The sequence below is a fragment of the Orycteropus afer genome, unplaced genomic scaffold (genome assembly GCF_000298275.1).
Source record: "Orycteropus afer afer isolate SDZICR_OR568_19922 unplaced genomic scaffold, OryAfe1.0 scaffold00141, whole genome shotgun sequence".
NCBI classification, from domain to species: Eukaryota; Metazoa; Chordata; class Mammalia; order Tubulidentata; family Orycteropodidae; genus Orycteropus; species Orycteropus afer.
In genome coordinates this window covers 6525236-6552589 of record NW_006921728.1, presented here as the reverse complement: position 1 = coordinate 6552589, position 27354 = coordinate 6525236, and the positions used below count along the sequence as shown (strand labels likewise).

The window sequence follows — 27354 nt, the reverse complement described above, 5'->3', positions numbered from 1 at the left end:
TTTCCTGAACTTGAATTGTAGCCTGGTGCTTCCCTAATAAACCCTATAATCTGTGAGTTCTGTGTGGCCACTGCAGTGAATTATCAAACCCAGGAGAGAGGTGGTGGGTGCTTTGGAACGGTTGGAGAAAGGGCTGGAGGGAGGCAGAATGTCTGGCCTTGCAGTAATAGGCCTTGTGCTATTGATGGTGATTCTGCCATCCTCTTGTGGGATTAGAGGACGTCAGAACATGTGGCCTCCTTGCCATTTTTGCACAGATGGTCTGGAAATAGAAAAAAATCCTCCATCTTTGCAAATCACCAATTTTTATGTAACTACCTGGTCTTTGGAACCTAACCATGTCGATAAGTGAGGAGTAGGTATTCAAGGACAGAGAGCAGATCAGTGGTTGCCTGGGGATGGGGAAGAGCAACCCGAATCCCAAAGGGACATGAGACAACACTGTGAGATGAGAGATCTATTCATTACCTTGACAGTGAATGGTTTCACTGGGATACACATGTCAAAACTTATAAAGTTTACACTTTACATCTGTATAGTTTATTGTATGTGAATTACACCACAAAACCTGTTTAAAAAAGTAGGTTCCTTTGGTAAGTTTGAGTTACCTAAAGTCTTATTTGTGAAAGAAGCAAATCTTCAACACTATTCTATTTAAAAACTAAGTTACAGTCTCTAGTTATGTATTATCAGAAGCCAAATGAAGCTCACAAATTATCTGAAACTTGAAATTATTACATAATTCCTAATTAAACAATTTAATATGAAGACTCACAGGTAATAAAAGAATGGTAAAATGGCAATTAAATAATGTGGAACAGTGAATTGTTCTCACAACCTGTATAGGAAATTGGAAGTTATCTGATCTAATGATCACCAGAGTCACTCTGGGTAATGTTTAGCTGTAATAAACATTTGCTTGCCTTGAAACTAGAAAATGTAAGAATCTTCTTTCACCCCTTCAGAGCCATAGCCTGGTCCTCCTGATAGAATGGGCAAGACTCAAGGCAGGCCCAAGAAACAGACAACTTTTCTCCATCACCATTGCTACAACTCCTGGAGACATCTGCTGTCAGATGGAGACCATAGACTTGAGGCTTCCTCTTCTGGGGGCCTCTCTCTCTCACACACTGCTTCAGTGCAGATCTGAGTGTCCTGGCCATGGGAGGGAATTCCAGGGCCCACGCAGTGTGCTGCAGATTGGTCCCACGTGGAGTCTGATGTTACTGTGCTAGCTCACGTGTAAAGCATGAAGCCAGTCCTCCAGGCCCTGGCTGTTGTCACGCTTCAGTCCATCCACTGGCCCCTTCTGCAGGCCCTGACCCCTGGCATATGGCAGTTCTTGCCTGTTCCCTCTTACTTTCCACCCTCTTGTCCAAGACCAAGTGAGTCCTCAAGCCCAAAGGAGGCCAGTCCTCACCTGTCACAGCTCCAGATCCACTCCTGTTTGGCTTCCCAACTCAACGCTTCTCCTGGCAGCTTCCAAAAGCACCAAGTGCCAGCACAGCACCTCCTGTGTTCTACTGTTTCCAGCCTTACTGGCCTTGACCAAGGCCCATCCTTCCAGTCCCCTCTCTGCCTCTTTACTCCAGGGTAACTCACATGCTTGCTTCTTCTCTGAAGACCAAATTCATTTCAAGCCAATCTCATAGCTCTCTAGATTGCCAGGATCATGTTTTGAAGAAAGACCTGAACTCATTCTATTTCCTCATTCCCCTCTCCCCAGACCCAGAACAAATGTGAAGTCAAACTTTAATTTGACTTACATTGGTGACTCAGTTTCCCACACCTCTTGCCAGAGGTGTCCCTAGGAGAATGAAGCACTTTGCTAGCTCTCATGCTTTGATAGCTTCTTTCTCTAGCTTTTCTGTGAAGGTCCATTTTCTTCACAGTACTTTTTGCAATAGAAACTCTGGTTATTTGCTGATATCTTGCTTTTCTTCTATGGCCCTGTGAATTCAGGGACCAAGTCTGATTCGAACAAGTTGGATTCCCATGCTAAGTTCAGAGTTTGTTGTTGTTATGTGCTGTCGAGTCACACCCGACTCACAGCGACCCCTCCTTGGGTTTCCGAGGCAGTATCACTACAGAAGTAGGATTGCCCAACCTTCCTTCCGAGGAGTGGCTGGTGGGTTTGAACCGCCAGCCGTCTGGTTGTCAGGCAAGTGTCTTAGCCACTATGCTACCAGAGCTCCCAAGTTCAGAGTACAATATCCAAAATCAACCAGAAATTCAATCTCCTACCATTAGACAAGAAAGTGTATTTACACCTTATTATAGGCATACCTTGGAGATACTGCCAGACCGCCACAATAAAGTGAGTCACTCATTTTTTTTTTTTTGGTTTCCCAGTGCATATAAAAGTCATGTTTACTCTATAATGTAGCTATTAAATGTGCAATAGCATTATAGAAAGCTTAAAATATTGGGAGAATTATCAAAATGTGACACAGAGACATGGAGTGAGCAAATGCTTTTGGAAAAATGTCATCGAGAGACATGCTCGAAGCAGAGTTGCCACAAACCTTCAATTTATAAAAAGTGCAATTATCTGTGAAGTTTCATAAAGTGAAGTACAATAAATGCCAGGACTGGGCTTTGAGGGACAAGGAAACAAATATCAGACACCCAGGTTTACATCTCTGAAAGATGTCCTCTCTCACTGTGTAATCTTTGCATGATGCCAGTATGAAACCATGGACAACTGGAAACCTGGTCATCGGGGAGCACACCACTAGGGGATGGTGTACAAGCAGGGTAGGGCTCAAGTTGCAGCACTGAATAATTATACATGTCTATGGCTCTGTGGGTGTAGGTGTTCCACCTACACTTTTCAGTGAGAGCCATTTGCACTTTCTTATTACAGACTTTTAAGTATTAAGGAGCTCTGGTAGTAAAATGCTTAAGGCATTTGGGTATTAACAAAAAGGGTGGTGGTTCAAACTCACCAGTCACTCTGTAGAAGAAAGGTAAGGTAGTCTGCTTCCGTAAAGATTTACAGCCTTGGAAACCCTATGGGGGTCACCATGAGACAGAATCGACTCAATGCCAATGAATTTAGTTTGGTTTTTAACTAAGTGTTACAGATGATGTTCTTACTTCCAAATGGAATTATAACACAGACCTCTTACAGTTGCTATGCACATCCTTTATCTAAACAAGGATGAGATAATTGCCTGAATTAAGAATAGAATTAGTCTAATTTCATTTTCCAAAGGAAGAAAACAAGATACAGAGGGTAAAAACTGCTTATGCATTCAATCACCTGGTTATTTGACAAAAAGTTATGGGGGCAACTACTATGGTTTAGACATTGAGCTGGATGTTGGGCAATATGAATATGAGGGAGACAAGGGTCCTATGGAAAGGGTCACAGAGGCTCGTGAGGGGAGAGACACAGAAACAGGCACACTCGATAGTGAAGTCTTAAAGGTAGATGAGGAACAACATGGGAACAGCATAAAGTGTTTCATTCAAAACCAAAAAAGTTTCTCTTTACAATCCATGTAAATGCTGCATTCCCCAGAATAGTCTTGTCTTTGCAAAGATTTCCCCAAAATCTTTTAATAAAATGACCAGTACAGAAAGATGAGTTTGTTTTGTCCTGTGGCTCTGTGGGCCCCAGGTACATTTCCACAGATCACTAGACGTGTGTAAATCCTGTTTTGGAGACATATGGACACATAATGGTTCAAAGGGTTGAGAGCTGTAACAGAAGTATAGGAACCAAAAAGGATGTCACAAGGTATTCTGTCTGCAGAAGTCAGAGGGGCTTTACAGGACAGGGGCTACCTTCTTGGGTCCTAGAGGATGAGAAGGAAATGACTGAATGAAGAAAGGAGGTTGGAGCAAAAATGAAGGAAGGAACCTCAGAAGATCCTGATATATTCATGGTGAGAATTTGTGTGTGGCTAGAATACAGTGAGGATGGGGGATGCTGATGGGTGATGAAGCTGGAAGGGCACCCAGGACCCAAATGTGAGAGCTCTGACACATGATGTTTCTATATAGGGTTTAACTGAGAGGTAATGGGGCGTCACCCAAGGTTTTGCAGCAGGAAAAGTAACCTGCTCAAATCTGTCTTCCAGAAAGGACCTAGGACATATATTACTGTAATGTATAGTTCAGGCATGACATGTGTGTTGAACGAAAGCTACAGTAGGAATGGTGAGAAGGAGACAGAGGCAAAACAATGTGGGAGAAGAAATTTCTAGTGTCTGATGAGAACCCAGAGTCCCCAGCATGGCAGAGGACTGATGCAAAGCCCAGATCCCCAATGCTTCTGTCACTGCATGGAGCTGCCCTCTGAGAGGCAGACTCTACTGCATCCTTACTCCATCAATGGAATTGGAGTTTCTCCTTTTGTGCACTTTGGACATAATACAATCTACTAACAAGGACCACATTTTGCCTTATGGGGATGCTCATTGTTTGTAATGAGATTGTTATCAGGAACTAGCAGCAGGCAAGTTAGAAGAATGCTGCTGCGCAGTAGCAAGGACAACACAGCCTCTTTGTGGGAACAGTAGGTATCAGTCACCATTGGTACCATTATGTCCTGTCAGCAGTGTAGACTGGTGCTGTGAACTGTGACCACACAAAAGACAAGCTTTTTATCCTGGTTTACCTGCTATTCAGGATTTTTTTCACTGGTGTTTGTTTGTTTTTTAATCTACTTTGATCCACCAGCTTAATTTTTTTTTCGTTTGTGTAAGTTTATATTTAGGAGTCTCTGGGTGGTATAAATGGTTAACATATCTGGCTGCTGACCAGAAGGTTGGAAGTTCAAGTCCACCCAGAGGCACCTTGGAAGAAAGGCCTAGTGATCTACTTCCAAAAAAATCAACCATTGACAAGTCTACAGAGCACAGTTCTACTCTGACATACCTGGGGTCACCATGAGTTGGTGTCAACTTGACAGCAACTGGTTTGTAAGCTTATTCACCTGCTCATCATCTATCGACCATCTTGTTATTCAACATTTCACATTTTACATTATGACAAGAGTGACAATTTTGCACTTTAACAAGGCAGCAGGCATGGCAGCAATGGCTATGGGCATACCCTCTCCCTTGAGGAGGGTCTCCAGGTGGCCTCCAGGAAGCTGCCCCATGCACTCCACTCCCTCCTGTCAGCAGGGGTGCTGTGTTTAGCTGCCATGCAGAGCCAGCTTCCTCTGTGGCAATGGCCTCCAGGCAGACCAGAAGGCAGCACCAAGCCAGTGGGCTCCTATTCTAAGTTCCCAGCTCCTTTGTGGCCCAGTGGTGTCACTAGAGAGACATGGGGGTGCAGACTGTGGCCCTGACACTGTCACAGAGAGTGACACCAAAACAACACCAGGGTCCATGATGGTGGTGGCAACAGGTGGGCTGGGGGAAGAGGCCATAAAGGCAGTGGTATCACTAGGGCTGGCATCACTGGTTACTCAGTGCAGTAACTCATCACCCCTCCCACCCTCCCTGCCACACTGGTTCAGATGCAGGCAGGTGGGCCATGGTGCCCACCACTGGCTGGAGAAAAGGGTTTTCACTTTGGTCAATGAGAGAGGGGAGAAGCTGTGGGGAGCCTGGCGGGGGGAGGGAAGGGTTAGGGTTAGAGTTAGGGCTGGAACTCCTGGGCTTGAATGGGAGGTGGCAGGGAGGGATCTGACACCATAAGTTTCCAGATATCTTGTTATTAGGTGCCGTTGAGTCAGCTCTGACTCATAATGACCCTACATACAATAGAACAAAACACTTCCTGGTCCTGTGCCAGCCTCATGATCCTTGCTATACCTGAGTCCATTGTTGCAGCCACTGTGTCAATCCATCTTATTGAGGGCTTTCCCCTTTTTCGTCGACCCTCCACTTTACCAAACATGATATCCTTCTTCAGGGAATGGTCCCTTCTGAAGACATGATCAAAGTAGGTGAGACGAAGTCTGGCCATTCTCGTTTCCAAGGAGCATTCTGGCTGCACTTTGTCCAGGACAGATTTGTTGGTTCTTTTAGCAGTCCATGGTACTTTCAGTATTCTTCACCAACACCACAACTCAAAAGCATCAACTCTTCTTCAGTCTTCCTATTCAGTTTCCAGAGCTCTCACATGCATATGGGGCGATTGAAAACACCATAGCTTGGGTTAGGCGCACCTTAGTCTTCAGAGATATCTTTGATCTTCAGCACTTGAAAGAGGTCTTTTGCAGCAGATTTGCCCAATGCAATACATCATCTGATGTCCTGACTGCTGCTTCCATTGGTGTTGATTGTAGAACCAAGTAATATGAAGTCTGTGACAACTTCAATCTTATCTCTATTTATTGTGATGATGTTTATTGGTCCCGTTGTGAGGATTTTAGTGTTCTTTACATTGAGGGGTAATCCATAGTGCAGACTGTAGTCTTTAATCTTCATTAGTAAGTGTTTCAAGTCATCCTCACTTTCAAAAAGCAAAGTTGTGTTGTCTGCATATTGCAGGTTGTTAATGAGCATTCTTCCAATCCTGATGTCACATTCTCCTTCACATAGTCCAGCTTCTTGGATTATTTGCTCAACATATAGATTGAATAAGTATGGTGAAAGGACACAACCCTGATGCACTCCCTTCTGATTTTAAACCATGCAGTATCTCCTTATTCTGTTCTAAAGACAGCCTCCTGGTCTATGTCCAGATTCCTCATGAGCACAATTAAGTGTTCTTCTCATTGTTATCCATAACAATTCTTCCCATTCTTCTCAATGTTATCCATAATTTGTTATGATCCACACAATTGAATGCTTTTGCATAGTCAATAAAACACAAGTAAACATCTTTCTGGCATTCTTTGCTTTGAGCAAAGATTCATCTGACATCAGCAATAATATCCCTTGTTTCATGTCTTCTTCTGAATCCAGCCTGCATTACTGGAAGTTCTCTGTCAGTATATTGCTGCAACCATTTTTGATTTATCTTCACTAAGATTTTACTTGTGTGTGATATTAATGATATTGTTCAATAATTTCCACATTCTGTGGGATCACCTTTCTTTGGAATGGGTACAAATATGGATCTCTTCCAGTCAGTTGGTCAGGTAGTGGTCTTCCAAATCTCTTGGCATAGCCAAGTGAGTGCCTCAGTGAGTGCATGGCATCAGTTTGTTGAAACATCTCAATGGGTATTCAACTGGGTGTCATCAATCAACCCTAGTGATACCACTGATACAGCCTGAGGTCCTACTGCTTAAAGTTGCTATGGGATGGGAAGGGAGGAAAGAAAAGTGAGAAAGAGCTATAGGAGAGGGTGTTCAGAATAAATGTGTGCCAGTTTCATGACATCCCAAAGTGAGTTGAACTAGGCCTGACGCCTTTGCCTCAATGGGTTTGGGTACATAGCCAGTGCCCTTGACCTCATAGGAGGCCCCAGCCTTGGGGATTCACCAGGCCCAGAGGGCAGAGAAAGCTCCACGATGTAGAATGCAGGGTTTGCAGAGGTAGGAGTACAGTCCTGGAGACAGCTCTGCAAGGGAAGCTCTGACACCACATAGGAAGAAGATGAAGTAGTGATGCTGTGGGCCCTTCAACCAGTCCACCTTTATTCAGCTTTGTGTCTTCCAGCCCTCCTTATCCACAGAGGAATAATCCACAACTGGGCTCCTCACCGCGATGATCACATCAGTACATCTTAAACCAAAAAAACTAGGAGCTCCCTTGGTGTAGTGCCTAAGGCATTTGACTGCTAACCAGAAGGCTGGTAGTTCAAATACACCAGCCACTCCTTGGAAGGAAGACTGCACAGTCTACTTCATAACAATACTGCCTTGGAAACCCAAGGAGGGGTCTCTATGATTCCTATGATCATGTTTTCTAAATTTAAAAAATCAGATAAATGAATAGACTAAAAACAGAAAGAAAAAAAAAATCCTCCATTTTCACATAATGCCTATTTTCACATAATGACCTGGCCTTTGGAATCTAACCATGTAGATAAGTGAGGAGTGGGTATATTTATAACTATACACTTTTAATACCTCTATTTTTAGAAATTCTCTAGGGAACACAACTTTGTTATTATAAATCAGAAACTCACTCCATATTGCACTGTTCAATATTTAGAAAATATGTAGCCAGTAATCATTTGTGGCTATTTAAATTTAAACTGTAATTCATACAATTTTTAAAAATTGAAATTCAGTTCCTCAGTTGCACTAGTCCCATTTCAAGTGCTCAGCAGTCACATGTGGCTACCAGCTACCGTATTTACAGTATTTATTCAGCACATTTGCATTGTTACTGAAAGTTTTATTGCATAGTGCTGCTGTAGACCTCAATGGCACTTTTTTTTTTTTTTTTTTTTTTTTTAAGTATTCTGTAGATCAAGTGATGGAAAATAGCCAGCAAGTATCTGGGATTCAGAAAAAACATAGACAAGTAGACACTAGTGAGGTTAGGGCAAGAAACACTGATCAAAGCCCAAGCAGATTAGAACAGGAAAGCACAAGTACTCGGGTCCATGTAGGACAGTCAACACGGAGGAGGAAGTGAAGACCAGGAAACACAGGTATCAGTCAAAAGGCCTGCCACGCAGGGAAGAACTGGAAGAACTATAGTAAATGAGAATCAGCAGGAAATGCACGAAAAGAGTTCCCTTAATTCTGAGGGCAAAGTTTACCCATAAGTGGTGGAGACAGACGTTCAGAGAGGTCACAGGAAGTGTGATTCCATGAGGAGGAGTTTGAACTGGGAGGAAGTTCCCACTCTCCTGGTCCCAGTTCCTCACAATATTCCTATGCTCTTTATTCCAGCTTCATCCCCACACTGGGCTCTGGATTAGACCGTTGTGATCCATCAGGTTTTCACTGATTTTCAGAAGTAAATCACCAGGCCTTTCTTCCCAGTGTGTCTTAGTCTGGAAGCTCTGCTGAAACTTGTTCAGTATCATAGCAACACACAGCCTCTACTGATAGATGGGTGAGGTATATAGGCCAGGAATCCAATAGCATCATCTAGATGAAAGGCAAAGATTCCACCACTGAATCAACACTGCCTAGCTCCTGCACAAGAACTGATTGCTTAATAAAGGAATACAAGACTTGATGCCTTAAGAAACTTTTGGCCCAGGCACTGAGCTTCCATTTTTTTCATATTCAGTCTGTAAATGCTAAGTCAACAACATCAAACAAGACTCCACTCGCCATTTCTGAAAAGGCCCACCAGATGGGGATGTCACTTCAGGGATGGAAAGAGAATGGGCTCCATCATTCCCAACTTCTCAGAGCTGCAGATTTGCTATTGTTTGCTTGTTTGTTGTATTTCAATATTTGAACATAACTGGTTCAACTATTCCTGAAACTGTTTTTTCTTTTAAAAAGAAAATATTTAGAACTTTTCTGCTCAAAAAGTATTTTTCAAAATGGAAGTTTTGTTTTTGTTTTTTTTTAAAGTTGTTCTCCTTCAAGAGTTGCATCTTGAATTCATGAGGAGCTTTACAAATAATTCTACTTTTCTTATTTTGGTTTGGCACAACTCAAGTTCCAATTTCATGAAAATTAATGCTAACTCACTATTTCCAAAAGAGAGACATATAAATGAAAATGTAATAGGAGATGTGGAGATGGATTCACTGTAATGCACTTGCTTTGACTTAATTTTATATATTCTTTCTTTGATTCTCATTTTCTAGGTCCATTTATCATTCCAAGTTTTACTAACATCCAACACTCTAACATGGTTGGGAGAAAATGGAAAACTCTAAGCTCACAAGGGTACTAGTTGTATTTCCAAAGTAAGCCATCTTGCCTGAATGGGTATTGTAGTTGTACTAATCTCCTATGACTTCAGAAAAATGACTTTTATTTCCAAATCATTGGAATTGGGTTCTAAAGCTCCCCAGGGGCCCTGACATACTATTTATTAGTCAGGGGTGTACCAACAGAAGACACAGGTTCTCAATGCAAAAAAAAAAAAGCAACTACTGTCATAAATGTTCAATACCTGTCCTAACCAAAGAGTTTTCCTTTTTGGACTTAGTAATACAGGGGTATATAAAACATCTCAACAATAAATCTTAAAAATTATAATGAAGTATCTATTTCAGTAAAAACATGCATAATATCTTGTCATTGTTATGTGCCGTCGAGTCGGACTCAACTCAGGGACCCCTCCTTGGGTTTCCAAGGCAGTATCACTACGGAAGTAGATTGCTCCATCTTCCTTCCGAGGAGTGGCTGGTGGGTTTGAACCACCAGCCTTCTGGTTAGCAGTCAAGTGCCTTAGCCGCTATGCTACTTCTAGGGTAGAAAATATTTGTAAATTTCAAGTTAGGTTATGGTAAGATCCAAAGATCCCCAATTTGGTTGACAAAAAAGAAAAAGAAAAATTGAACTGTATAAAGATATATATTCTAATAAACAGAACTAGCATAATATGCTTGAGTGGCGGAATACAACTATGGAGGTTGGGAACCTCTCTGTTTTATAGTCACAAAACATATGCTAGCAAGGTGAAAATAACAAATGGTGATGCAATTAATTCATACCTGGTGACTTTTGGGTATTAATAATGTAACCACACAGCTGCTATTTCAAGTGATTCATCACTTGCTTTCACATGGTTAATCAAAGCTTCAGATGATGACCGTTGGAAAAAAAGCATGCAAACGTAAAGAGAGTAATGAATCTTTGAAACTATTTTACTTGTTAGTGGATCTAGTAGTTGGCAAAATTAACCAATTTCCTATAGCAAAATTACATGTAATAGAGAACTGGCAGCTTTGAAGAAGAGAATGCCCTGCTCTTGCTATTTCCCAGAGACCTGGTCTCAGTGACAGAGTCTAAATAATGCCATTCTATGTCTTCTTCCAAGGACTGCTAAGTCCATACCACCCCAGGGTCCTGTGAACATCTCTCTGGGTGTAAAACCAATTCCTCCATCCTCACTTTGCTTTTCTTCTAGTATAGTCTTTCTCAATTCTTTGTTGCTAACATCCATATACTCACATAAGCCTGAACCCTCACTAATTCCACAGTCTTCCTCTGTTCCCATCCTCCAAATCTCAGCCTAGTTGCCCAAACCCATTATATCCTTTCAAGTCCCATGGCCTTGCTGGCATCTTCTCTTTTGGACTCAGAAGCAGTGTTCCAGTGGCCCTAGTCTTGCAATCTCACCTCACCAGTCTCATCCCACAAAACTGATACTTAGATCATGTCATCACCTACTTCAAAGCCCAAATAAATCCGATGGTCTCAGGATACATTCCAATCTCCTCCATGGGGTGTGCAAGGTGATCTGGGATTCTTCATTTAATTCTATACCCCCAAAAGTGCTTTAGTAAGGCTGAGCATGGAAAGAGATACAGATAGGAAATCTCAGGAGCCTGTGCTCCTGGAACTTCAGCTCAAAGCTAGACCAAGGTTCAGAAGTAGCCAGAGGCTAGGGTTTCCCATTTAGGACCTGGGAGAAATTTCTTCAAAATCCCCCAGGCTTGGGTAAACATGTGGACATTCTGCCCTTCCAACTTCATGGACCTCCATCCAATCTATTCCCCCACTAATAAGTAGATAATTAATTAATTAATTGTTGGAGACCAAGAAAAAGACCACCAGAAGGACATGATTGCAAGGCACATGTTCTAACAACAGCTGAGAGAAGGCAAGGCCTCTCTTATGGTTGAATGCTTGTTTGGCTCAAACTCAGTGTGCTTAGGGCAAAAACATTGTTCCAGCAAAATAGGTTGGTAAACATTGTTCCAGTAAAGAATGTTCATTATCTTGATGGAACACTTTATACTTAAGAATAGTAGACCTTAGTAATCATATTATACTTTAGAATAATATATCCTAGTAATTATTTTATATCTTAGAATCACATACCTTAACAATCATATTATGTCTTTGAATGATACATTGTAGTGATTATGTACTATTTTTGTAAGAAATGTTAACACAACTAATCATCTATTGTTTTCAGGCATGGGAAAAGACCTCTGGGTGCGGGGAAAAGTAAAATTTTAATGTTTTAGATAATACTTGATGGGATTGTAGAAAATACTGATTGAATACTTGATTGTATTAAGAAAATACCCAAGAACAATGATGAAACCATGGGCTTATGTATAAATAAAGCAGGATGATGCATCAGGGGTCACTCTTGCATCATACACAGAGCGTCTGCCTGGTCCCTGTTCCTCTTAAACTCTTAATCCTTTCATGTTACTTTGTTTCATGACCTGTGTTGCTTTGCCAGACATGACAAGTGGCACCCAACTTGGGGCCTGAGGCAGAGCAGTGAAGAGCACACCCCACTGAGAGGAAATCAAAGCTTCATAATGAAAAAGGGTAAGTTTGGGTGAATTTAATAAGTTTTTTTTCTTTAAGCCAGGCTAACATGAGGAATGTAGGATCTCATGAGAGGGATTGGTATATTTCTATTCTTAAGGCATTGGTTCAGGCTAGAGGTTTTTCAATACCTAAAAAGGAGTTGGAGGAATTTTTACAGTGTGTAGATCACTGTTGCCCTTGGTTTCTTCAGGATGGGATGATTGATTTGACAGCCTGGCATCAGTCAACAGATGGATGAGTGTTTAAAAGAGAATGGGCAGGAGGATTTTCCAGAGTGTGTATTTTCAATTTGGAGCATTTTGAAACTGTGCTTGGAATTGGAAAAGGGGACAAGTGTGGGCATAGATCCTAAATTACAAGAGTTAAAATTGAAAGAAGAAATAGTCAAGCAAAAGTTGGAAACTGAACCCTCAGAAGTAAAGGAAAAGAAGTTATATCCTTCTTTAAATCCATTTTTAAATCAGGCTATTTCAGCTGTAACCATGCCCACTAATGCCTGCTCTCCTCTACCTTTTAACCTTTTCCCTCCCTCAGGGAAGCAAGTTAACTGTTTATTATCTCATCCACCTTGCCTCCTTTGTCACCTATACAAGCTATGGTTCAAAAGCTGAGGGCCATGGATGAGGACATTCCAGTAGAATTGAGACATGTTTTTCCTATAATAGAGCAGTTAGACCTTCAGACTAATCAACCAATGCAAAGACATAAAACATTTTCCTTTAAAACTCTCAAAGATTTGAAACAACCTGCTGCCACCTATGGGCCAATGGCACCATTTGTAAAAACCTTAATAGAAGCCATTCCTCAAGAAGTTTTGTGTCCTTATTATTGGTATATGCTGGCTAAAACTGCATTAGACGGAGGAGATTATTTGATGTGGAAAATGTATTTTCATGATTTCTATACAGAGCAGAGTATGAGAAATCAACAACACAATGTTCCCATTCATTTTGAAATGCTTTCTGGTACCAGACAGTTTTTAGATGTCATAGCTCAATTAACCTATCCCTTACAAGCATATCAACAGGTATCAGCTGCAGCCTCCCACGCATGGTCTAAACTATCCGCAAAAGGAGCTGATAATTCCAGTTTTACTAAAATTATACAAGGGCCTACAGAACCCTTTGAAAAATTTGTGGATAGGATAAATTTGTTCAGCACCAGCTGGATGCCAGACACATTGAACACTCTAATAGTTCATGGAATAGTCTAGTATTTGTTATAAAGAAAAAGTCTGGCAAATGGAGAATGTACAAAATTTGTGAGCTATTAATCTTAGCATGCAAACTATGGGACCTTTACAACCTAGTCTTCCTTCTCCAATAATGATACCTCTTAATTGGTATTTAATAATTTTAGACTTAAAAGACTGCTTTTTTACTATTCCATTGCAACCACAAGATAAAATTAGATTTGCTTTCTCTAGCCCAGAAATTAATGTTCAAGCCCCCACAAAGTGATATCATTGGAAGGTTTTACCTCAAGGCATGAAAAACAGTCCTACTATGTGCCAAAACTTTGTAGTGCATGCAATAGAGCAGACACGATCTGTCTGGTCACAGGTCATTATTATCCATTATATGGATGATATTCTTTGCAGTCACCCTGATAAAGACATATTAAATCAGATTTTCTTACATTTAAATGAACAGCTTTCTTGTCATGGTTTCAAAATAGCTCCTGAAAAACATTCAGAAAACTGCTCAATTTTCATACTTAGGACATATCATAGACAAAATAACTGTATGACCACAGAAAATTACTCTTCAATTAGACTCTTCAACTACTTTGAATGATTTCCAAAAAGTGTTAGGGGCAATTATTGGATACAGTCTTCTCTAGGCATCACTGCTCAATAACTTAGTTCTCTTTTTGATCCCTTAAAAGGAGATCCAGATTTAACCTCACCCAGACATTTGCCTGAGGAAGCAAAACAAGAATTAGCCCTAGTAGAACAATGGATGATAGAGGCTCAATTAACCCAAATTGACACTAACAACCCCAATACAAGGAATTATTTTAGCCATACATGAAAGCCCTACTGGAGCGTTATAGCAAACACAGGGCATTATAGAATGGATTCATATTCCTTATCAATTTTCTAATTCCATCACCACATACCCAACTATGGTAGCTATTTTTATTCAGAAATCATTACATAGACATAAGCAATTGACAGGAATAAATTTAACTGTAATACATCAACCATATACTAGACAACAATTACAAACCCTTATTCATAATAATGTTGAATGGCAAATCATTGCTGCTACATTTATGGGTCAATTAGACAATCATTGACCATCTTAGAAGCTACTACAAGTAGTGTACATAAGTGGGTTTTTCCTCAAAAATGTGTTAATCATCCCATTCCCCCATGCTTTAACAGTTTTTACTGATGGCACTAGTAAAGGAAAAGCAGGATACCACTCTGCTATTAAAGATAGAGCCAAAGACACTCATTATACTTTGGCACAAAAGGCAGAGGCTTATGCTGTCTTACTTGCTTTTCAGGATTTCTTGTGCCAACCACTCAATATTGTGAGTGACAGCCAGTATGTGGTTCATTTACTTACCTGTGTTGAGACTGGCAGACTTAAACATATATCTAATGAAGAATTACTCTCTTTTTTACTTTGTAAAAGGCAGTGCAGAAGCGTTTTCATCCATTTTACATCACACGTATTAGAGCACATACCCCTTTGGCCTAAGGCACTTGACTGCTACCAGAAGGTTGGTGGTTCAAATGCACCAGCCACTCCTTGAAAGGAAGTTTGGGCAATCTACTTCCGCAGTGATATCGCCTCGGAAACCCAAGGAGGGGTCGCTATGAGTCGGGGCCGACTTGACGGCACATAACAACAACAACAACAACAACCCCTTTGGCGAGCCCTCTCACTCACGGAAATAAATGAGTGGATGAACAACTCTGTCTTCCTGTACAAGAAGCTATCCTATCCAATCACATGCTTCTTTTCATCAAAATAGTGCTAGCTTACGTAAATAATTCCAACTTGCTAGACAAATAATAAAGAACTGCTCTTCTTGCAATGTGCATCTGCCTGTGCCACATTATGGCTTAAACCCTTGTGGGTTTTGACCCAACAATGTTTGGTAAATGGACATCACCCATGTACCTTCTTTTGGAAAGCAATCTTTTTTACATGTTACTGTAGATACATATTCTGGATTCACTATCACTTCAGCCTTAATAGACAAGGTGGTAAAACATGTTATCTATCACTTATTACATTGTTTTGCTTTTTGTAGTCCTCCTAAACATTTAAAAACAGACAATGGCTCGGCTTACATGAGTAAATCCTTTTTACATTTTTGTTCCTTTTATTCTATCAACTTTTCCACTGGCATTCCTTACAATCCTCAAAGCCAAGGCATTGTAGAAAGAAAATATGAAACTATAAAACTTTATTTAGAAAAACAAAAAGGAGGAGTAACAGGGGAATATTGGAACAGCCTCATGAAAAGATTAAATAATGTCTTATATACTTTCAATTTTTTGAACTGTGACAATGATGCACAGTCTGCTGCTGACAGATATATTTTTAAAAGTAAAATGAGACACCACCTCAGTCAAAGTTTGGTGGAAGGATGTACTGACAGGACAATGGAAGGGACCAGATCCACTATTAATACGGGGATGAGGGTATGCATGTGTTTTTCCAGAAAACAATGACAAGCCCATATGGGTACCGGAGAGACTCATCTGATATGATGGATCACATCCAGGATTGATTTCAATAGCTGTCACTACAGAATTGCTGGAGGAGGTGAGGGTTACTGAGTCATCAGACCAGGGAAGTGGTGCTGCCAACTTGGGGTCAGATTAAAGCGTTATCTCATGAGGCTGCAAGGATGGTTCAAATTCTAGACAAGGCTTAGACCCCAGAAACAATATTTCTACTTATGGTAACACTACCATCAACTCAAATCACTCCTGTAGCTAATGAAACTCATTGGGCATATTTGTTTCATCCACCTTGGGTGCAACCTGCTACATATTACGATCCTGTTACTCCTGTTTTTACTAATGACACCTGGTGGGTTGGAGGAAAAGGTGGAGACTACATAGGAAAATTATTAAAAGGAGAAAGTATAGTGAATTATACAGGTCTTGCTATAAAAGTACCAATTTGTTTTACTCAAAATAATTATAGCCCCTTGACAGCACATAACAACAACCTTGCCTGAAGTTGGTACCAAAAATGCACTGGGTATCTGGAATGAACAGTACATATATACTTAAAGTTTTATTAAAATTCATACCAGTGTTGAACTGGGATCCAGACATAAGTCTCAAACATGTGTGCTGGGGAATATACAAAAATTTATTGTAAATGGGAGTGTATTCTGACTACGTGATAACAGTAATGCATTTCCCCCGTACCATTTTGTCCTAATATATCATGGAACTGGGAAGGATACCCACCTTGGTTTAGATGTCATTTACTATTTTCTAGGAGAATATATTTGTCTTCTAAACAATCAGAACATTAGTCTCCACACTATCCAATGGACTGGGGAGATTATTTGGTTGATTACTCTCCACATAGGAGCTCTGGTAGCATAGTGGCTAAATCACTTGACTGCTAACCAGAAGGCTGGCGGTTCAAACCCACCAGCCACTCCTTGGAAGGAAGGTTGGGCAATCCTATTTCCGTAGTGATACTGCCTCGGAAACCCAAGGAGGGGTCGCTATGAGTCGGGGCTGACTCGATGGCACATAACAACAACAACAACAGCTCTCCACATACTACTAAGACACCTGATGCCTCCCCAAGAGGTTTCCCAGAAAACATTTTGCAGACACAGGAAGGACCAATACAATCAGGATTATGGTGACTGTTTGCCACAGCTGGATCGGTATATCATTCCGCATACATTGGAGGAACAACTGGAGTAGAAAGTCCTGGCAATCGCACCAACATTCAAGCGTGTGTTCGACCTCCGAACGCTCTTATGCTAGTGCATAAATATAATGATTGTGCCACAAATACTAACATTAAGTTGTTTAAATATTTTTGAGACCAATGATGTCTTAGGAAATTATTATTGGAATGCGACTTGTAGTAATTGTTTGTTAACTCAGTGCCTAACCTCAACAGATCACTATGTATTAATAGTAACACAACCACATTATAGAACCCTACCAGTTAATATTTCAGATGGATGATTTCATTCAACAGAACATTCACTGTACTTAGTGCATCAAGGGCTTAGTAGATCTAAACATTTTATTGGGCTTATGATTGCAGGCATAACTGCTCTTACTACAAGGATAGCTACTATGACAGTGGCTGCTGTTGCACTACAATCATCTATTCAGACAGCCCAACACTGTAAAAGCATTAGTAGATCAAGAAATAATTGATCAGGATTTTAAACTTAAAGTAGGCATGTTAGAGGAAATGGTATTATCAATAGGAGATGAGTTAAAGGTGATATGAATAAGGCAACCATTACATTGTGACTATCGGTATGAACACATACGTATAACATCATACCTTGTGAATTTCAGTGATCCTGAATTCACATGGGAAAAAATCAAAATAAAAATATTAGGAGTTTGGCATAGTTCAAATATTAGTCTTGAAATACAGGAATTCCATAACGATATTCAAAGGATAAAAGACAGTCATGTACCAATAATAGATTCAAATCAAGTTGCAAATTCTATACTTGATGAATTTAAAAATCTTAACCCTTTTAAAAGCATTCCTACATTTTTATACCTTTTTTTGCCATATGTAATAATGTTTCTAATTATATTATTTGTTATTCTACCATTTTTTTGCCATATGTAATGATGTTTCTAATTATATTATTTGTTATTCTTTGGGTCCTGAGATTAATTCGATGTTTAATTCAATAGTTAACTACTGAAGTACATTTACTTCATTTAAAAAATAAAAAGGGAGGAAAGTTGGAGACCAAGAAAAAGACCATCAGAAGGACATGATTGCAAGGCACATGTTTTAACAACAGCTGAAAGAAGGCAAGGTTGAATGTTTGTTTGGCTCAAACTCTGTGTGCTTACGGCAAAAACATTGTTCCAGCAAAATAGGTTGGTAAACATTGTTCCAGTAAAGAATGTTCATTATCTTGATGGAACACTTCAAACCTAAGAATAGTAGACCTTAGTAATCATATTATACTTTAGAATAATGTATCCTAGTAATTATCTTATACCTTAGAATCATGTACCTTAACAATCACATTATGTCTTCGAATGATACACTGTAGTGATTATTTACTTTTTTTATAAGAAATGTTAACCCAACTAATCATCTATTGTTTTCAGGCATGGGAAAAGACCTCTGTGTACGGGGAAAAGTTAAATTTTAACCTTTTAGATAAGACTTGATTGGATTGTAGAAAATACCTGATTGAATACTTGATTGTATTAAGAAAATACCAAGAACAATGATGAAATCATGTGCTTATGTATAAATAAATCAGGATGGATGCATCAGGGATCGCTCTTGCATCATACGCAGAGTGTCTGCCTGGCCCCCATTCCTCTTAAACCTTTAATCCTTTCGTGTTGCTTTGTTTCATGACCTGTGTTGTTTTGCCAGACATGGCAATTAATATTTAATAATTAATTCAGTCCTTCAATTGCTGCTCTACTATGGCTAGGATACAGGTTCAATGACTGGAGCATGGCTCCAGTCTGCAAGAAACTGGTAGCCTATCAGGCAAGAGATCTGCATGTAATACCAGTCAGATTCTAATACTTCCAATAAAAAAATCATTGCCATTGAGTTGATTCCAACTCATAGTGACACCCAACCCCCCATTGGCTTTCCAAGGCTGAAAAGCTTTACAGAAGCAGACCATCTCATCTTTCTTCCATGGAGCAACTTGTGGGTTTGAACCACTGACCTCTTGATTAGTAGCCAAATGCCCTAACCACTACACCACTACTCACTGCCATCGAGTCGGATCCAACTCATAGCGACCTCTCCTTGGGTGTCCGAGGCAGTATCACTACGGAAATAGATTGTCCAATCTTCCTTCTGAGGAGTGGCTGGTGGGTTTGAATCACCAGCCTTCTGGCTAGCAGTCAAGTGCCTTAGGCACTGTGCCACCAGAGCTCCACTAGAGCTCCTTAATATTTCTAATATTCCCTATATTCCACACCCCATATGACAAGGGCCATTTCCATGGTGACCTATTTAGTTCCACAGATCACCTTAGCAAATTCCAAAAGGAAGTACCCTAGGAGGGTAAGAGCAGCTTTAGGGTAATCAACTGGTTACCTTATTTCTAAGACCTAAATGAGCCCCCAAGTGTTTACCCAGGGCTGTGGAACCTGAGTTTTACACCACGAGGTTTACAAATCACCTTAGAAATCAACTATGAAACCTGGCCAGGCAAACCCTATTTGACACTCCTTCATTCTGGCACTGTAAGGTCTTACTCGCTCTACATCCCATCAAACCTCCAATTACCAGCAACATCTAACAAAACACACTTCAGAAGATGAAGGTATGAGTCACTTAAAGTCCACAATGTGGTCTGTGAAATAGGACATTGTGCGATTTGGATGTTGTATGAACACCATATTACATATAGGAGAGAGGTGTGTAGGGTGGTCACCAGGCAGGCCTGGCACCTCAGCCTTGCCAAAGGACTGCATGAAAACTTTAGCTCCACTGCCACTGGTCCTATATAGTCACTGCCTAGTCCCTGCCCATATACTGTAGCATATACCTGCTATCCAACTGGCTGTCTCCTAGCCCACTGCCACCAGCTCCCTCCCCTTCCTTCCTCCATATCTGCCTCTCACTCCTTCAATGGGCGTTAAATTCTTCCAGCCTGGCCTACTCCTCCTTTGCCTCCACCTGCTGCCCTGGCCACCTTTCCTGCCCCTCTTCCTGCCACCATCAATGTAGCCAGGAGGTTGTCACCATAGGAAGAGCCATGGACTTGGGCCTTGACATTATACAAAGGGCACTGGGGCCAAATGGGGCAGTGGCCCCAGCAGGGCATCCTCCTTGGTGGCTCCATGGTGTCTGCACAGTCCCTGCCTGAGGTAAGCATCATCGGACAGGCAACCCCTGCCAGCCCAGGGCCAGTCAGACACAGGACTTGGAGAGCTAGTGAGAGACCGATGATAATTCCCCTACTTAGCTAAGTACTTCCACTATGTTCCATTCTCCCATCAGAATTTGTGAACTCTATTATAACCTGAGACCATGACATATAGGCAAATGGACGTTGCTCTAATGGATGTTAAGTGATGCATATCTGTACAAAGGACAGAATCACAGTAAGAAATATCAGTCACATTTGTTTGAAATGTGGGATTCGAGGCAAAGGATCTCTATGAATGGCTAGAGTCTAGAGCAACTGAAAGAAGCCCTGGTCAGTGGTTCAAACTTACCAGCCACTCCACGGGAGAAAGATGTAGCAGTCTGCTTCTATAAAGATTTACAGCCTTGGAAACCCTATGGGGCAGTTCTACTCTGTCCTACAGGATCACTATGAGTTGAAATTGACTCTATGGCAATGGGTGTAGTTTTTTTTTGGATTTAGAGCACTTCAGTTTCTGGCCATCATCTTCTAAACTGCCACTCCTCACCTGGTTCACACGGTGGAGTTCAACATTTCCCTGCCCCCTCCCCAACTGCCCACTGGAGTCACATTATGCTCTCCACTGCTCCCTTCCACAGGATCTACAAGTGGGTTTCACAAAGCACTTTCATGTGTACTTTGGAATTTGCTCATCAAAACAATCCCCTCAGGTAAAGGTTGGTATAACTGGCATTTAGTCCTCAGAGATTAAATTACGTCTAAGTAAGCTGGAACACTAACCCTAACCCTCTCTTCTCTAACTCAACACTCTTGCCATATAAGGGTAACTGTTTTTAATTGTTCTCAAATTACAGGTCTTACCATTACCTTGTAAAAGCATCCTTGAGCAATCCCATGCTTTGAGGAGTAATAATTAGTTCATTTCTGGTGGTCTAATACTCTTGCCAAGTTAAATTCTTTCCATGTACCCATACAATTCTTTTCTGTTCTGGTTGGTCCTAGACTAATTGCACAACACCTTAATAGCCCCACAACCTCCAATTTACATAGATTTAATCAAAGGTGAAAACTGATGTGTATAATACAAATTACAGACCTGATGTTAAATCTAAAACTGGCTGTAATGGCTGAATCAGAACATTCACATTTAAATACCTTAGAATAAATTTTTATACTTTCTATGGAAAATATGTAGGAGGATGAGATAATGACAATAAAATTATCACCTCTAATATGATATTCATTTAAGTAAGCAGGGTGGAAAAAAGAGAAAATATTTTTTGCCTTTGGATTGCTTTCTCTAAATATGTCAGATTCTATGTGGTAATTATACTTTTCATTTAACCAATTCTAATAAAAGTGATTCCTCTTATTCATGTGAAGATATCAGCTTCCTGTCTATAAAACCTACCTTTCTAATCTGGCCTCCTGGGGAGGTGAAAGAGATGACGCGGGGTTGGTGGGCACACTGGTACCAGATGAAGGTCTTGAGGAGTGGTAGGAGTTGTTGCCAAAGTTGGTGTATCTAAAGAGTTTAAGTTTGGAGGAAGAAGACAAAGACATGAATACAAGTTAATAAATGAATAAGATTTATCAAACCATCTTAATTTTTATAAGAAAAAAAAACCAGGTCTAGAAATGTTAACACTTAGGGATTATTCTCAAAGAGATTTTCTTACTGTTTTGTTTTGATAATTTCTTATTAGAGAAATTTTCCAATGTTTCCAACTATCAGACTAAAGGATTTATGATAAAGGGCTTAAACAAAACCTCACATTACCTGTCTTTTAAATGTGTGTTATAACTATTTGCTGACATTAATTAAGAATCCAAATTATTTTCATTTGAATCATGAAGATTTTTCTTGCCTCTCATGGTGCCACAATTAGTTCTTATTCCATAAAAGTCTGTAAACAAAGGACTGATTAAAGAATCATCTTTTCTTCCCAAATGCAGCTTTAGGTATTTCACAATCAATTTGAATCATTAAATACAACCCCATTGTGTATGCTCTGTGATCAATGAGAGTAAGGCCTTCCAGACTGGCCTAGTTTTTAGTGGTTCAAGTATTTATGTTTTCAACCAATATTTCCCCTGAACCAAAACTGCAGCCACTAAGTATCAATGAAGGAGGCCCTGGTAGCACAATGGTTAAGTACTTGGCTGCTAATCAAAAGGTGAACGGTTCAAACCCGCCAGCCACTCTGAGGGAGAAAGATGTGACAGTCTGCTTCATAAACATTACGGCCCTGGAAACCCTGTGGGGTGGTTCTACTCTGTTCTATGGGACTGCTAGGAGTTGGAATTGATTTGATGGCAATAGGAAGTTTCAATGAGTTTTTATTGTTCCCAATCATCTCTAACTAACCAGTTATAAAACTCTAGAATGGTGGGGTGTTTTTTTTTTTTTTTTTTTCTGTTCTTCCAAATAGATGTCCCTTACCATTTTCTATTTAACTATCATCATCTAATTTATTCCTGGAAAATAAATTATTTGACACCTTTGCATGGGGATGGAAACTCAGGATTAGTTACAAATAAGATTCAGAGAGCCCTGCCTCTCAATCTACTCAGACACAGAACAGGGCTGAAGCCTTCCCCTGAACTGGTTATGGACATAGTATTGGATGTGTGGGAGCTCAAAGGTCACTATGATGTCTGTGCACAAAGACCTTCTTGCACACAATGAATCCAGTCTAAATACCCATCAACAGTGGGGAGCTAAAAATCATAAACTTTGAAAAGCAATCTGTCTTCAAAATGAGGATATCCTTTGACAGAATAAGTCCACATTGGGGAATTAACTGGAGCAGTATTTAGATCATGGTGAGAAACTGGAAACTATCAAACCAAGTAATAATGCAAGAATAGCAGAGAAAATATGATGCATTATTCACTCAATAGGATATTATGCAATCATTAGAATGATTACTGGGAGCTCTGGTAGCATAGTGGCTACGGCACTTGACTGCTAACCAGAAGGCTGACGGTTCAAATCCACCAGCCACTCCTCAGAAGGAAGATGGGGCAATCTACTTCCGTAGTGATACTGCCTTGGAAACCCAAGGAGGGGTTGCTATGAGTCGGGTCCGACTCGACAGCAAACAACAACAACAACAACAGAATGATTAATGATTTTTGGAAGTGAAAATATGGAAACTGTTTATATTTCAGACAGACTGAAAAAAATGAGGATATAATATTATCCACAGAGTTTGACTATAACTCTGAAAATATTTTCAAAGGTCAAAAACTATTTGTAGGATAAGATATAAAAAATAGACCATCTTATTAAAAAGCAGAATTCAGTTCTCTGTAATAAAGTACATCACTATAATGGAAAATAAAATATTTAAATTACCCCAAATCTATCCTGCATTGCTATCTCTGGTTGGCTTGGCTGCTGCCCTCCTTATTTGTTTATTTGGTAACGTATACCAAGCCTCTGCTCAGTACCAGGCACTATGCCAGGCAGATGGAGACTCAGCCCATACAATTTCATCCCTATCATCCTTCTCTGCTAAAACACCACCTTTGTGGGACTTGGTTTCTGGCCATTCTTTTTCACTTTTCTTTAAAAACCTACACTCCACAGGCCAAACACATTGATTACTTTTCCCTCCAAGTGAGTGTTAGTTTGATGCTTGAAGAGGGCCCCCAAAGCACAGGCTACAGAGAAGGTAGAAAAGCAAAGGATGAAAGGGACATACAAAAAGGGAGTAGAAAAAGAGGGAAAGAGAAACAGGACAGCAAGCACTGAGATTGGGAAGGGGATAGGCTGCCATCCATGGCCTCCAGAGGCTTCTTGTCCAGACAAGGACCTAATGTCAGCCCCTCTGCCCAGGCTTCAGCCCTGCCCCACCCCACTGCTGCATCTCTCTGCTTGTTGCTCTAGTCAAACATCTAAAACAATCCCCTTCCAAACCAAAGTGGACATCCTGCAAAATGTTTTAACAGGATTACTTTGCTAAAATTCTGTTTAAATGACGTTACAAAATTAAAACAAGCATAATGTGTTTTTCTCTCATTTGGTTTTCCTAATGGCTAAGCAATTAGTTCAAATGTCTCATAGTCTGTCCAATTTTCATTCTCAATTTCAGTCAAACTAACTGGATCATACAATTTACTGTTCAGGTTTTTTTGTTTTGTTCTTTCTAATGACTAACTGGTTGGGCTCTATTATAAATGTATTCAAGTACTGTCAACCACTGAGTAATCAAATCTATGGCTACATGAACCCATGAAAACCACAGCAAGTGGACACCAGGAAATTTAACAGGTACAGATAATATTTGTACAGTATTCAAATTCCTGCTAGAAAAATTACATAAAAATTTTAAACTTTGCTCAGTTAAATCTAAGTCAATACTCTTTTGCAAGCATGCAGTAGTTTTTCTCAATTAACATTTAGACCATTTCGAGGCGTCTGTGACTTCCACCCCTGTGGACTATAAGTAGTAGTGAAGCTTGGAAACCAAGTCAGGGGAACCTGGGCCCAAGAAAGCCCCATCAGAGGCTGTGAGATCATTATCAGTAATCCCAGGATAACCATCATGGGCAAATACCACCGTGCTGGGAAAGAGGAGGTTGCCAGGATATTTTTATTCTATTCAAGTGGGCAGCTCCTAACACGCACATAGATATTGTTCTTGGGGGACATAAAAATTATGTTGAATGTGTTCTGTGAGAATCAAGTGAAAGTCACAATAGTACCAGAATTTTAGTCCTGAAAGAAGTCCATAGAGAACTTCTAGTTTACAAGTGTTCCAACTGGAGTTCACCCATCCTGAATGAGCACACAGCCATTTTGGTAACAAGAGGAAACTGATTTTCAGATCTTCAAGTTCCATAATGGCTATGGCCACTCCTGGGGTCTTCCAGTTCTCTTGTCCTGCTTCCCATCCCTCAACTGCCTTCATTTCATTTTTAGGAGAGAAAAAGAAGAGTCTCAACTGGGCTGAATGTGTGTGGGGCACTGCCTTCAAACGTAAAAACCTCCAGGGTAAGAAGCAAAGAAAGAAAATAGGAAAACAGCACAAAGAGAATTCCATAAGAAACACTGAGGAGGGAGAAGGTGGTTTTTATCCAGGGACAAATTCAGTATAAAGACTCCTGCCTTATTTCTAGCTGCCCATCTACTCTGCTTCACCGTTTAGTTTGGCCAAAGTGAGTCAGATCCCGGAAGTAAGTTGTTTCTCTCCGGGACATATATTAGCTTGCTTGTTTGAACTGAAACATGAAGTCAGACTTTTTTTTTCTAACAGGAATTAGGTTTCATTTGACTGAGGACTGGCTTTGCCAACTAGGTATATGTAGATGTTAATTTGTTAAATCTGAAGTTCCAAGGTTTTGACAAAATAAATTTAAAAGACATGAATAATAATAATAATAATAAAAACCCTCCAAAACCAAACCCACTGCCACTGAGTTAATTCCAACTCATAGTGACTCTACAGGACAGAGGAGAACTGCCCCAAAGGGTTTCCAAGACTGTAAACCTTACCAGAAGCAGACTGCCTCATCTTTCTTCTACAGAGCAGTTGGAGGGTTTGAACTGCTGATCTTTTGGTTATTAGCCAAATAGTTTAACCACCACACCACCAGAGCTCCTTAAGTACATATACCATATACAAATTATATCCTTTGCAACTATTCAAACTTATGACACTTAAGACTGTCTACTAAAACTTTGAAGGAAATTTATTTTTATTTTATTATGATTTAAGTGAAAGTTTACAGAGTAAACTGATTTTCCAGGCAACAATCTATACACATTTGTTTTGTGACATTCATTGCAATCACAACTTAACAGCACTCTTCCCACTTCCTCCCTGTGTTTACCACTTCCCTTTGTCCTTCTTTCCTAACCCTTCCTGTCTTATAAGCTTTATCCCTGGGCAAATGCCACCTTTTTGAGCTCTTATGGTTGATTGCTCTAAAGAGTGCATACTGATGGAGACCAAAGATGGCAGAATAGGTAGAAAGACTTCACAGACCCTCTTCAACAAAGAAAAGGGGAGCCAATTAACACAGACACAGAAGATAATCTTGAACCCCTGGGACTTGAAGGGAGGTATACAGAAGTGGACTAAACCCCAACTAGCAGAAAAATTTGCATGAAAATACCAAAAAAGGAGACATATGGAGCTGCAGTTTGTAGCGATCCTGAGAGATCCTGAGGGCACAGACAACTTGGAGATTCCTGAGTGGTGGTAGGACCAAACAATTAACCTATAAATCAACCCTGCTAGCAAGGGACTGCACGGAGGACTGTTCTGGTGGCTGGGGAATAAAAGTCGAATCAGTGGGGAAGAGGAAGGCAGGCTGAGCTGTGGACTTTTGCCTGTCCAGAGAGCACCCCCATTTTGAATGTTTACAAGCAGCTTGACCATTTTAAATACTTAAAGAGACAGCACTCTCCCAGATTCCAAGGGCTTAAGAACAGGTTCTGCTTGTCAGCAACCCCAAGGACACTCCAGACCTGCACAAGTGAAAAGGTATGACATTCCTCTTGTTACTCTTATAACCCACACCCACTTGGTGAACAGAGGTGCAGCCATCACCCACGCCCACCCATCTTCACAGGAACTCCATCCCAGTCTGTGTGCTTGGATGGAGCCTGGGTGCCCAGCCCTGTCCTCCACTGATTTTTTTTTTCTTTTTCTCTTTCTTTTTTCTGGTGTTTAGGTTGCTTGTATTTGTCTGCTTTAAAACTACTACTACTATTATTAATACTTTTGTCCTTTTTGTTATTATTCTTTATTCTTCCCCTCCCAGGTCCTAGTTTTCAGCTTTTTTTCTTTTCCCTGTTCCTGGTTAAATTTTTTTTTTTTTAATTTATTTTTTTCCCCTTTTTTCTCATGGTTAATCCCTTTCCTTGTTTTTCTTTTTGCATTTTGCCCATTTTTTCTTCATTATTTTCCTTCTCTACCTTTTTTCTCTTAGTACCCTATCCCCAGATATTGCAGGTTTTCTTTCTTTCTTTTTTGTTTTTTTTTTTTTTT

At 40.3% G+C, this 27354-nt stretch overlaps 1 protein-coding gene across 1 annotated transcript in view; it reads right to left on the bottom strand.

Moving 5' to 3' along the window:
• The window catches only part of FHOD3 (formin homology 2 domain containing 3), a gene marked incomplete at its 5' end in the record, with an annotated part of 759322 nt that overhangs the window by 163468 nt on the left and 568500 nt on the right, over positions 1-27354 (bottom strand). Inside the window, one exon of the mRNA XM_007945666.2 lies at positions 21762-21875. Coding sequence (XP_007943857.2) covers positions 21762-21875 — 114 coding nt within the window. The remainder of the gene's footprint in view (positions 1-21761; positions 21876-27354) is intronic.